The sequence below is a fragment of the Podarcis pityusensis genome, assembly GCF_964106645.2.
Source record: "Podarcis pityusensis genome assembly, chromosome: 13".
Lineage (NCBI taxonomy): Eukaryota > Metazoa > Chordata > Lepidosauria > Squamata > Lacertidae > Podarcis > Podarcis pityusensis.
In genome coordinates this window covers 39,656,913-39,669,364 of record NC_138038.1, presented here as the reverse complement: position 1 = coordinate 39,669,364, position 12,452 = coordinate 39,656,913, and the positions used below count along the sequence as shown (strand labels likewise).

At 44.1% G+C, this 12,452-nt stretch overlaps 1 protein-coding gene across 3 annotated transcripts in view; it reads right to left on the bottom strand.

Annotated features, from left to right (window-relative positions):
• Nucleotides 1-12,452, bottom strand: part of LOC308461259 (uncharacterized protein) — a 50,191-nt gene that overhangs the window by 37,179 nt on the left and 560 nt on the right. For all 3 annotated transcript variants that reach the window (XM_080978017.1, XM_080978015.1, XM_080978016.1), the window contains 4 exons: nucleotides 11,550-12,415; nucleotides 8,153-8,207; nucleotides 261-556; nucleotides 19-161 (listed from right to left, as the gene is read on the bottom strand). In XM_080978017.1, the coding sequence (XP_080834143.1) occupies nucleotides 19-161; nucleotides 261-556; nucleotides 8,153-8,207; nucleotides 11,550-12,264 (1,209 nt within the window). In that variant the 5' untranslated portion in view covers nucleotides 12,265-12,415. Of the gene's footprint in view, nucleotides 1-18; nucleotides 162-260; nucleotides 557-8,152; nucleotides 8,208-11,549; nucleotides 12,416-12,452 lie in introns of those variants that run through there.

Below are 12,452 nucleotides of genomic sequence, written 5' to 3'. Positions count from 1 at the left end.
ATGTGTTCAGCCACTTACCTCACAGGGACACAGGTTACACACAACACTTTCCCCACAAACTGCTGGGTTTTCCATCTTGCTTCTTCCTTCCTCTGCAGATAGTGAGGATTCTGACTGCAGCACTGAGCGGCAAGAAGCCTGGACTAATTTTTTATCCAAACCTGTAAAAGATCATTCTTTACCTGACATGAATGCTGGAAGGAGAAGGAAGGTAGTTGAACTGTCCTTGACGTTCAGAAACTACTCTAAGTCAAACTCACCACGTACTGCAACTAGCAGAATCTGAATAGAGCCTGGATGTTTCCTTTCTACTTGTTCCAGGAACCAGCAACAAGCTGCCTCCCCCCTTTCCTGGATCATATTCAGCAATTTTTCACTTTTCTCCTTGGAGTCTTCCTCTGCTTTCCACAAATCCCAGTATTCTTTCCGTGTGATAATAAAGCCATAGCACAATTCACGTAAAAAGAATTCTAGGTCCTTTTCAATAATTTCAAGTAATTCTTTTCTTCCCTTGCAGACTATTTCATCATCAGTGATAGCAACTCCTTCCAGTGACCTGTGGCAAAAACATTTATTTGATTTTAGGCATTGCTGTGGGGAGAGAATTACAGCTTGTTTTTTTTAAATAATATTTATTAAAGATTTTAAGCATTTATAATCATCCAATACACATAAAACCATCACCAAAGTACCATAAACAAAGAAAGACACAAGAAAGTAGAAAAATTAAAACACCCTCCAGAAAAAAAAGAAAAAGAACAAGAAAATAGAACAACAAAATCAATTAGTTAATAACCATACTTTCATCAAATTTTGGACTTCCTCACGTCTCTCGTTCCTGCGTTCCCACTTATAAAGTTTTAAACAGCAAATTATCACCTTATTTCAAATCTTATTTTGTATTTTCCCAATATTATGTCCCTGACTTTGAATATTTTTATCAACAACATAAGTTCTTAAGTTAAGTTAATATTAATCCAAAGTTTATCTTTTTTCTCACATTTCACATATTCTCAAAATCCTTTCAAACAGCTTGCTGGTGCCAAGTTATTTTCAGTCCTGCATCCTACTTAGCACTCATTCAGTTTGCAATATTTTTGTAAATAGTCCTTATATTTCTTCCAATCCTCCTCCACAGCTTCTTCTCCCAGGTCTCGGATTCTGCCAGTCATTTCTGCCAGTTCCATGTAGTCTATCAGTTGCGTCTGCCATTCTTCCAGCGTGGGCAAATCTTGGGTTTTCCAATATTTAGCAATAAGTATCCTTGCTGCTGTTGTTGCATACATAAAGAATGTTTGGTCCTTCTTTAACAGCCTCTGGCCAACAATGCCCAAAAGGAAGGCCTCTGGTTTCTTAGGAAAGGTATACTTAAATACCTTTTTCAACTCATTATAAATCATTTCCCAGAAGGTCTTAACCCTAGGGCAAGTCCACCAGAGGTGAAAGAATGTTCCTTCAATTTCTTTACACTTCCAACATTTATTGTCAGGCATATGATATATTTTTGCAAGCTTGACTGGGGTCATGTACCACCTATATATCATTTTCATAATATTTTCTTTTAAGGCATTACATGCTGTGAACTTCATACTGGTGGTCCATAACTTTTCCCAGTCAGCAAACATAATGTTATACCCAATATCCTGTGCCCATTTTATCATAGCTGATTTAACCATTTCATCTTGTGTATTCCATTTTAACAGCAAGTTATACATTTTTGAAAGTACCTTAGTCTTAGGTTCTAACAATTCTGCTTCTAATTTCGATTTTTCCACCTGGAATCCTATCTTTTTATCCAATTTAAAAACCTCTTTTATCTGAGCATAATGTAACCAATCCCGCACTTTATCTTTTAGTTTCTCCAAACTCTGCAATCTCCAGGTATCTCCATCCTTTTCTAATATTTCCCAATATTTCGGCCATTTGGCCTCCATATTGAGTCTTTTCCGGGCCTTAGCTTCCATTGGTGACAGCCACCTTGGGGTCTTGTTTTCTAATAAGTCTTTATATTTCATCCAGACACTAAATACTGCTTTCCTGACAATATGGTTCTTGAAAGCCTTATGAACTTTAACCTTGTCGTACCACAAATATGCATGCCATCCGTAAGCATTGTTAAATCCTTCCAAATCCAAAACATCAGTATTTTCAAGGAGCAGCCAATCTTTCATCCAGCAGAAAGCTGCTGATTCATAGTACAGCCTTAAGTCTGGCAGGGCAAACCCCCCTCTTTCTTTAGCATCGGTTAAAATTTTAAACTTAATTCTGGGCTTTTTGCCCTGCCAGACAAATTTGGAAATATCTCTCTGCCACTTCCTGAAACACTCCACCTTGTCCACAATCTGTAAGGTCTGAAACAAAAACAGCATTTTTGGCAATACATTCATCTTTATAGCAGCAATTCGACCCAACAAGGAAAGTTTCAATTTTGACCAACTTTCTAGATCCTTTTTAATTTCTGACCAACATTTTTCATAGTTGTCCTTAAATAAGTTCAAGTTCTTGGCTGTCATGTTTACCCCTAGGTATCTCACTTTTTTAACCACATTTAGGTCTGTCTCTTTCTGAAACCTTTCTGATTCCGAAGGTGTCAAATTTTTTTCCAGTACCTTAGTTTTCTGCTTATTTAGTTTAAATCCCGCCACCCGACCAAACTCATGAATCAATTCTAAAACCCGTTTTGTACTAGATTCTGGCTCCTGTAATGTCAAAACTAGGTCATCTGCAAAAGCTTTTAATTTGTACTGTTTGGCTCCGACCTGTATTCCTTCGACCAACCGATCCCCTCTGATCATATTCAAGAGCACCTCCAGGACCGAAATAAATAATAAAGGGGAGATAGGGCAACCTTGTCGTGTTCCTTTTTCAATTTTAAACTCTTCTGTCACCACATTGTTAACTATCAATTTGGCCTTTTGCTCTGAGTAGATTGCTTCTATACCATTTTCAAACCCCCGTCCCACTCCCATCCCTTCAAGGTTTTTCCTCATGAACTTCCATGAAATATTGTCAAAGGCCTTCTCCGCATCTATGAAAATTAACACTGCTTTTGTATTAATGTTTGTTTTCAAAAGTTCCAAAATGTCAATAATATTCCTTGTGTTAGCAAACAAATGTCTACCTGGGAGAAAACCTGTCTGATCCGTATGGATCACTTCATTTAAAACCTTTTTAAATCTATTTGCTAAAATATCTGCAAAAATTTTGTAATCCACATTTAGGAGGGAGATGGGGCGGTAGTTCTTAAGCTGTGTCTTTTCTGTTTCTAATTTGGGTATCAATGTGATGAAGGCTTCTTTCCACGATTCCGGTGCTTTCTTCCCCTCCATAATCTCGTTGCAAACCTCCATTAATGGATGTATCAAGTTGTCTTTCAATATCTTATAATATTTGGAGGTAAGCCCATCTGGCCCTGGAGATTTGCCCAATTGCATGTTCTGAATGGCATCTTCAATCTCTTGTTGTGTTGTTTTACAGTTCAGAATTGTCTTATTTTTTTTGAGACAATTTTGGTAATCCATTTCTTCTCAAAAATTGATCTATCTCAGTCTCGCTTTGCGGCCCTTGAGTATATAATTGTTTGAAGTATCTCTGGAAACACTTTCTAATTTCCACAGGATTCTGGATATTTTTCCCTTCAATCTCTAAGTTGGTAACCGTATTTAATTTTTGTCTCTTTTTCAACTGCCATGCTAGCAGTTTTCCACATTTATTTGCCGATTCAAATGATCTTTGTTTCATTAACTTAATTTTCCACTCCACTTCCTGATTTATCAATTTGGAGTATTGTGCTTGATAGAGTTTAATTTCTCTCAAAATCTCCTGTGACTTCGGTTTCAATCTTAACTTCTTCTCACATTCTTTAATTTTTCCCAAAATCTTGTCTTTTTTCTCATTCTGTGCTCTTTTCTTTATGGTGTTCTGTTGTATCAGAAATCCCCTCATTACTGCTTTACTTGCGTCCCAGATTACTCTTTTTTCCACCATAGTGTTCAAATTTATATCAAAATAGTCCTTCAAAGCTTTTTGGGCCTTTTTAATAATCTCCTGATCTCTAAACAAATTGTCATTCATCTTCCATCTAAAGGAGCCGGTTGGAATTAGTCTCATGTCCATCTTTACTGCATTATGGTCGGAGCAGGTCTTTGGGCAGATTTCCACTTTTCTTATCTTAGGTGCCAGACCTCTAGTTGTCCATATTTGGTCCATGTCAGTTGGGCTTCAGAAAAGAATGTTCCTTCTCTTCCTAGGGGGTTCTTTGTTCTCCAAATGTCAATCAAGTCCATATTGTCAGTCAGTTCAAAAAAAGTTTTAGGTAGTCTGCCATCTTTTGTCACATTTTGGCTATGTGACTTATCCATGTTTGTTGATACCACCCCATTCATATCCCCCATCATAATGATGTTGTTATAGTCCAGATAGTCCAGCATTATCTCATGCAGCTTCTTGTAAAATTCCGATTTCCCCTCATTTGGTGCATAGATTCCTAATATCAAGAACTTTTCGCCTTGGGTTTGTATTTCGATTGCCAAAATTCTTCCTTGCTCATCTTTAAATAAAAATTTTGGTGATAGGCTCTCCTTTGCATATATCACCACTCCTCTTTTCTTAACTCGGTCCGATGAAATAAATTCTTGGCCTAATCTCTTATTTATTAGCACTTTTCTGTGGAGCCTAGTCACATGTGTTTCTTGCAAACAAATAATGTCCAATTGTTCTTTTTTCAATACATGAAATATTCTTTTCCTTTTTTCCGGGGAGTTACAGCCGTTAATATTCCAGCTAAGAAGTTGCAGAGACATCCTGGACAAATCTGTTATTCTTTTGGTGGTGGCGTCTCTTTCTCTTGGTCTTCAGGTCCCAAAGGTGTAGGTATAAGCAATGGCCCAGGCCCAGGGGGTCTTTCAATCCCTTTCTGAAGGTCTTCTCCGTAAGCACTCAAAAATTTTTCTTTGTCCTTGGCTGTTATAATTTTCACCTTCTTCCCTCTAAATGTAAAAGATAATCCTTGGGGAAATTCCCACCTAAAAGCAATTGAGTTGCTCCTCAGCAGTCTTGTTAGCTCTGTGTAAGTAGATCTAAGGTCCAAAAGTTGTTTCGGGATGTCTTTGAAAATTTCTGCTCTTTTGTCTTGACTTTGGAGTGACTTTTCGTAATGTAGACTTAGTATTTTATCTCTTTCCTCCTTAGATCTCAGAGTAATCAAACAGTCTCTGGGCCTGTCTTTCCTTACTGCTTTTCCAAGTCTAAAGGCAGTCACAATTTTAAAGTCCTTTTCTTCTTCCAATGTCCAAAACTTGGAAAATTCTTTTGTCAGGTATTCAATTAAGTTCCCTTGCTCAAGTTCCAAGATTGACCTCAGTCTCAAATTATTCTCCCGGCTGCGCAGTTCTATCATAGACAGATAGATCTGCTGTTCTCCAATCTGTTTGTGCAATGGTTTCACCTCCTCCTTTAATCCTTCAACTTTTTGATTGGCTTCCTCGGCCAGTTTACGATTTTATGTGGTGGCTTCAAATAATTTCCCAATTGATTGTGCATTCAAAGCAACCTGCTCAGTCAATTTGTTTACACTGGCTGTGTTTTGGTCAATCTTAGCCGATTGGTCATCCGCTTTCTTATCCAGTAGTTCCAATTTTTGAAAGATTTTGTCTAATATTGAATCAGATCCTCCTGCAGCCATGCCTTCAGGCAAAGGTTGCTCAATTTCTTCTTCCTCTGCCACCAAAACAGCAGGGACAGATGATCTGCGTGGCTGTGAAGCTAAAGTCAAAGTTGAGGTCAAAGTTGTTTGTTTGGCTTTCGCTTTGGCCGCTCTTGTTTTCCCAGCACTGCTCATTCCAGTTCTGTCTAGTAGCCAAGGTCAAACTGTGTAAAGCCCCATGGGAATTCACAGGCCCAGAGAATAAACAAAAAGATAGGAAAGAGAGGAAAGGCAAAATCGCATACAGTTGTAATTCCAAAGTCCTCTAGGGGGAGTTCAAATATACTTGAGAGTAGAAGCAAAACTACTAAATAAATAACTCTGATTAATCCAAATTTTCAACACTTTTATAACAAAGTCCACACAGCCACCAATATCCAAAAAAACCTTCAGCTCTCTTGTGGTTAGCAGAGTTGGTCTTAGAATATCACAATGTCTCTAAAAAGTGCCAGAAACAATGTTCCAAATGTAACAGTTCCAATAACACTCAGTTGTAGCAGATCAAAGTAACAAAGAGTCAAAGTCTGCAATCTGACAGTTCCATTAATTTGGCAGCCCGACTGCCTGGGTTTCTCAGTGAAGTTTGTAAATCCAAAGGGAGAGGTAAAACACAGTCCATAACAAGCAGTAAGAAAAAGTTAAATCCTTTATCTCCTTAAAAAGCAGTTCCATAAGATGCACAGATTAGGTACTTTTAACACCTCTTCAAAGGCTCCAGACATCAAAGTCCTTTGCTTTAGGTCTTAAGCAGAAACGGAAGACGGACTTCCTGTTTACATCTCCCGCTTTTTAACCGAATTTTAAAGTCAATTTAAATTGGAATTTAGCCTCCAATTCCTTCTGTCTTTTTTACTCACGGGTTGATGTTTTCAGGTCGAATGTTCCCAGAAAAAAGGTCAGCGCTCACCGACAGCGGCTATGCGGCTTCACTCCACAGAAAGAGCAATCGACTCACAGCACCGCGCCAACCCTTCCACGTTCCGGAGCCCCTTTCGGGGTCCCTTCTTCGTTTTCGGGGGGCGCTTCTGGTGCCCGCCGAGTCCCACGACCACAGGCTTTCGCTGCCTGTGGGTTTCTAATGTGGGTCTCCGCTTCGCCGTAGCGGACGACCCGTTTCCGCGGAGCTTCCTCTTCACAAAGTAAAGAGGACCGCCATTGTCATTCGCGCCGCCTCCGGAAGTGAGAATTACAGCTTGATTGGGATACAACTGGGGCTTAATTTTTCCACCCCTAGTATACTGCCTTCACTGATCCTCTGAGCATACTGAACTCTGCTTTTCCTTTGCAACCTGGAAAATATGTTGATTTACTCCACACTGCAAAGAAAGCATGATGTAATTTGCCACCCCTTTTTTACTGGCCAAGAATATACACAGTCTTCGTGATACATTTTGCACTCCTTTCTAGGTTGCATCCAAGGCAGGAGCCCCTGCTGACTTCGTTATTAGGCTGCCCATGAAGAGGGTGAGGCAAGCTGCCTGGGGGTGGGGCAGACCTGAACCCTCCTAAGAGGGGTTGCAGATCTGCCTGCCGCTGCCTCTGTGACCAGCTCTTCCACAGGCCCTCTTGCTGCCTCTCCTCCTCCACCAACTGCTAACTCGCCACTTCCTCCTCCTCCTCAACTGCACATCTGCCCTTCCTTGCAGGTCTCTATTTTGAAAATGGAAGTGTTACAACTTCATCCACACCCCTAAGGAACAAGGAAGGCAAAGTTGTAATAGAGTGATTTTCAAAATGGAGACCTGAAAGGAAGGTGTGTGGCAGGTGGTTGGTGCGGGTGAAGCTGAGCTGGTGGCCTGAATCTGCAGCAGGGACTCAAACCAGTCAGCTGCCTCTCTTGTCCATACTTTTCCCGTCTTCCTGAGAGAGGAAGATGCAGCAGCTGTGCCTCCCCCTCTCCCCTCTGGGCTAGGGTATTATTATTATTATCCAGCTGATCTGCCTCCTCTTTCAGGTAAGGCAGCCTACTTTCCACCAGCAGAAGGAAAAAGCCACTTCATGGGGGGGGGGGGGGCTGACAAACTAGCCAATCACAGTTTTCTTGTAGGGTTTTTTTAAAGACCAAAGTGGGAAAACCTTCTGCCCCAGGCCAGCTGTAAAGAATAGATTTCAGAAATAAACTGGGAGGAGAATGGGGCAGTCTTTCTAGCAGAAAGAAAATTTGGCTTGCTTATCTACCAAGTTAATAAGAGGCTTCGAATTAGACTTAGTAGCTTGACAGCCCATCTTCCAGAGCCCACCACCCACAGATCTGGATTCTGTATACATTTAGGTGTTGAATTTCAAAAAGGGGGGTAGTGTGTGCACATAATATGCATCATTCCAGTGACACATTTGCCCATCCTTTTTCCTGGATGAAGCTCCCTCCCAAGCTAAGATCTGATTCTCACACCATCCAATCAATGCTCTTCCACTGTAAGCTACAAGTAGAATTGCAATGGGACTTACCACACATTTTTCTTTCGTACATTCCTCTGCATATCAGGGGGCATGACACTGTCAACTGTGGAAAGGTAAGGGAGAGGTCAAAACTGGCTGTTTTATCCCTGCCCCCAGCAGCCTTTTGCTATATTTAATTGGCACCAGTGCATTTCTTGCTGGGTAAGCACTTTTTCCTTTAACCATTGATGTTTGTGTGACACTAGCCCTTTGGAATTCCAGTGGATATCATACTGTAAAATGTGTATGAGAGAAAGAGTAGGGGCGAATGGTCAGTTGACACTTGACAGCTCTAGTTCTAACAACAAATGGAGTAGGACAAGGGTGCTTATTGGCACCCTTGCTGTTTAACATTTATGTAAATGATGTAATAACTAGAACGAAAACAACCAAAAAAATTTCCTGTTACAATTTTATCCCATAAGGTATCCATCTTGCTATATGCCGGCAATATGGTGCTATGAGACCAACACGTGGGTATGAGGCGATTACTAAAGAATTTTGGGATCATTTGTCCTAACAAAGGTTTGAATATAAATTATTCCAAGACAAAAGCTGTAGTATTTGAGGCACAGCCTGAGAAGCATAAATGGTTCCTAAATGAGCAAATAATTAAACAAGTGAGACATTTCAATTATTTGGAGATTTGTTCTCCGATAAAAGTACTTGGTACCATATAGCAGTACTTAGGCCTTGAAGACATCAAGATCTGCACAAGCAATTCTTAGTTTTACCAGAAGCAAAGGCGGCACTGAGAACAAATAATGGTTAGGTGCTCCCACAGTTAACGTATTGGGGAGAAATTAATTTCTAATAAGACTACTCGGTTTACCCCCCCCCCCCCAACTCCAGCAGCTAGTATTAGAGCAGAAACAGGAACTATGCCAGTACAGTGTCAAATTCCTATGGTCTTATTTAGGTACAGTGGTACCTCGGGTTACATACGCTTCAGTTTACAGACTCTGCTAACCCAGAAATAGAGCTTCAGGTTAAGAACTTTGCTTCAGGATGAGAACAGAAATCGTGCTCCGGCGGCGCAGCGCCAGGCCCCATTAGCTAAAGTGGTGCTTCAGGTTAAGAACAGTTTCAGGTTAAGTATGGACCTCCGGAATGAATTAAGTACTTAACCCGAGTTACCACTGCTTTATTTTAAACTCTGTAATATGGAAGACTTTTTGTGAAACAACAAAAATTACAACAGAAGATTTCTTGGGAGAGATGTGTGGCTCGGGTGCACTGCAGGCCCCAGCGTGGAGTCTGAGAGAGATGTGGTGGCTTGGGCATGCAGACTCCACACTGCCAAAACGGTCCACCCGCTGCCTCCCCCCCCCCCAGCTGTAGGGTGGCTGAGTGGGAGGAGGCAGGCAGACTCCGGAGGCCCCACGGTGCGCCCGCCCCTATGGGCAGTTCTCCCCACCCTGGGCGAGTCGCCCCAGGAGCCCGAGCGGCTTCCTCCACCGCTGGATAATTGGTGATTACGTTATAGAAGGACTACCCTGTAGGTCTACTTATGTGTAAGCTAAAGAATTAAAAGTGTGCCTGTGTTGAGGGAAAGCCCAACAAAATTGGATGAAGGTTAAACAGGACTGCTTGCTACCTAATGTCAAAAAGTTCAGTGTTTTATATTTGTTTTTTATTGGAATAGGTTTTTATGGAGGAGAAAACATCACTAAAATTGTGGCTTTTGTCAATTATTTAAGCACATACATTGCTCTTGAAGGCTCTTTCTGATTAAACCTTTCTTGAGCTCCTGAATTTTTTTCCATGTACAGGATTGGGCTGATCTGAAGGAAGGTTAACCAAAAGTTTATTGTGGGGTGGAAACCCAGTTCCTTATTTATAATAATCATCTGACGTCATCCTGTAATAATGGGCATGCAGCATGTTCAGCAGACAGCCATTTGGAGACTATGCTGTAGTGGCAGAATTGAACAGAAAATCCTGGGAACCTGCTTAAAAAGGTAAAGGTACCCCTGCCCATACGGGCCAGTCTTGACAGACTCTAGGGTTGTGCGCTCATCTCACTCTATAGGCCGGGAGCCGGCGCCGTCCGCAGACACTTCCGGGTCACGTGGCCAGCGTGACAAGCTGCATCTGGCGAGCCAGCGCAGCACACGGAACGCCGTTTACCTTCCCGCTGGTAAGCGGTCCCTATTTATCTACTTGCACCCGGAGGTGCTTTCAAACTGCTAGGTTGGCAGGCGCTGGGACCGAACGATGGGAGCGCACCCCGCCGCGGGGATTCGAACCGCCGACCATGCGATCGGCAAGTCCCACGCGCTGAGGTTTTACCCACAGTGCCACCCGCGTCCCGGGAACCTGCTTATACCATCATAAAACATGGAAATTCCTCCTCCTCTTCCTAGTGCAATCTATTTGCAGGACATTCAGCAGGCAGCACTTCCAGCTGGATGACCAGGGAAGAGCCATGGCTCAGTGGCAGAACACCTGCTTTGCATGCAGAAGGTCCCAGGTTCAATCCCTGGGGTCTCCAGGTAAAGGTAAAGGTACCCCTGCCCGTACGGGCAGTCGTGTCCTACTCTAGGGTTGTGCGCCCATCTCACTTAAGAGGCCGGGGGCCAGCGCTGTCCGAAGACACTTCCGGGTCACGTGGCCAGCATGACGAAGCTGCTCTGGCGAGCCAGCACCAGCGCAGCACTGAAACGCCGTTTACCTTCCTGCTATAAAGCGGTACCTATTTATCTACTTGCACTTAGGGATGCTTTTGAACTGCTAGGTGGGCAGGAGCTGGGACCGAAAGACGGGAGCTCACCCCGCCGCGGGGGTTCGAACCGACGACCATACGATCGGCAAGTCCTAGGCACTGAGGTTTTACCCACAGCGCCACCCGCGTCCCAGTGTCTCCAGGTAGGGCAGCGAAAAACTCCTGCCTGAAACCCTGGAGAGCCGCAGTCAGGCAAGATTAACAATCCTGAGCTAGATGGACCGTGAGGCCCATTTGGGACCTTCCTCTGTTTCAGAGATGTCAGGATGGCCTGAAAACTTTCTGAACTTACAGGCCTGATTAAATTTTTTTGCAGGGCTCAAGCAGGAAAGAAAAAGGAGTCTCCTTTCTACAAAGAACAACTTCAACCCCGAGTCCTAAGGACTCTGAGCCCTTTTGCTTAAGGCTGATTCTTTGCTGTTCTGTGTGTCCTAAGGGCGCAGAAGGTGATTGTAATATTTTAAGCAATAGCAATCAGACGGTTGAAACATACCAAATTATTCTATATGCGCTAAATGTCTGGCGCTAAAGTAAATGTACTTCCAAACATTCCAAGCAGATGGTTGTTTTTCCTTCCCTCCTTCACGGCTGCAGCTCAGCGCTGGGCTGGCGCAAGCAGGGAAGGAAAGATCTGCTGTCAGACTGAACGGCTGCGAAGGTCAGGATCCACCAAAGACTTACGTTCGTAGATGGAGAGGAGAGTGTCCGCCTGGTAGTCGCAGTCAACGTTCCTCAGCGCGTCGGCCGCCACCTCGACTGCGTAAGTTCCGCCGTAGTAGCTGAGCAGCAGGTTTCCGAGGCGAGGGGCGCCTGCCTTGTGCAGCGCCTCCTCAGGGATGCGGACGAAGCCCTCCTCGAGCGGGATCTCGCGCAGTTTGCGCCGGAACCTCCGCCGTTCGTACCGATCCAAAAGCTGCAGGGAGAATTGCAGGGTGCGAGCGATAGGGAGCAGAGCGAGAAAGCGATTCTCCCACTCAGAGAGAAACTGCGGGGCGAACAAGTGCGGCAATCCCGACGTGTTGGGGTCCCAGACGTCGTCGTCGTCGTCGTTGCTGCTGCTGCTACTCTGGCGCCCACCGCCCTTGAGCCATCGGGACCTCTGGAACTTGAGGAAGGGATCCTCCTCCCTCTCCCCTTCCTTCCTTCCCCCCTTCTTTTTGGTGGACTTGCCGGCCTCCTCCGTCTTCAGCTTCTCGCCTCCTTCCTCCAGAGGCTCCTTCTGGCGCCCACCGACCTCGAGCCATCGGGACCTCTGGAACTGGAGGAGGGGATACACCTCCCTCTCCTCTTCCTTCCACCACCACTTCTTGGTGGACCTGCCGGCCTCTTTCGCCTTCAGCTTCTCGCCTCCTTCCTCCAGGGGCTCCTTCGCCGAGGGGTCTTCGTGGGTCGTCATGGCGCCCCTGCCCAGAGGAAAGTCTCGCCCCGCGACAGAGCCGGAGAGGCGGCAGCGTCCGAAAGGACATAGGAAGGAAGCGGGAGACGCCCTCGGGGAAGCGGCTCCTCCGCGGGCGCTTGGCAGGGGCGGAGACTCCCGAGGTTTCCTCCTACGGAAAAGAGAATCAGCGTCGTACCTGAGAAGGC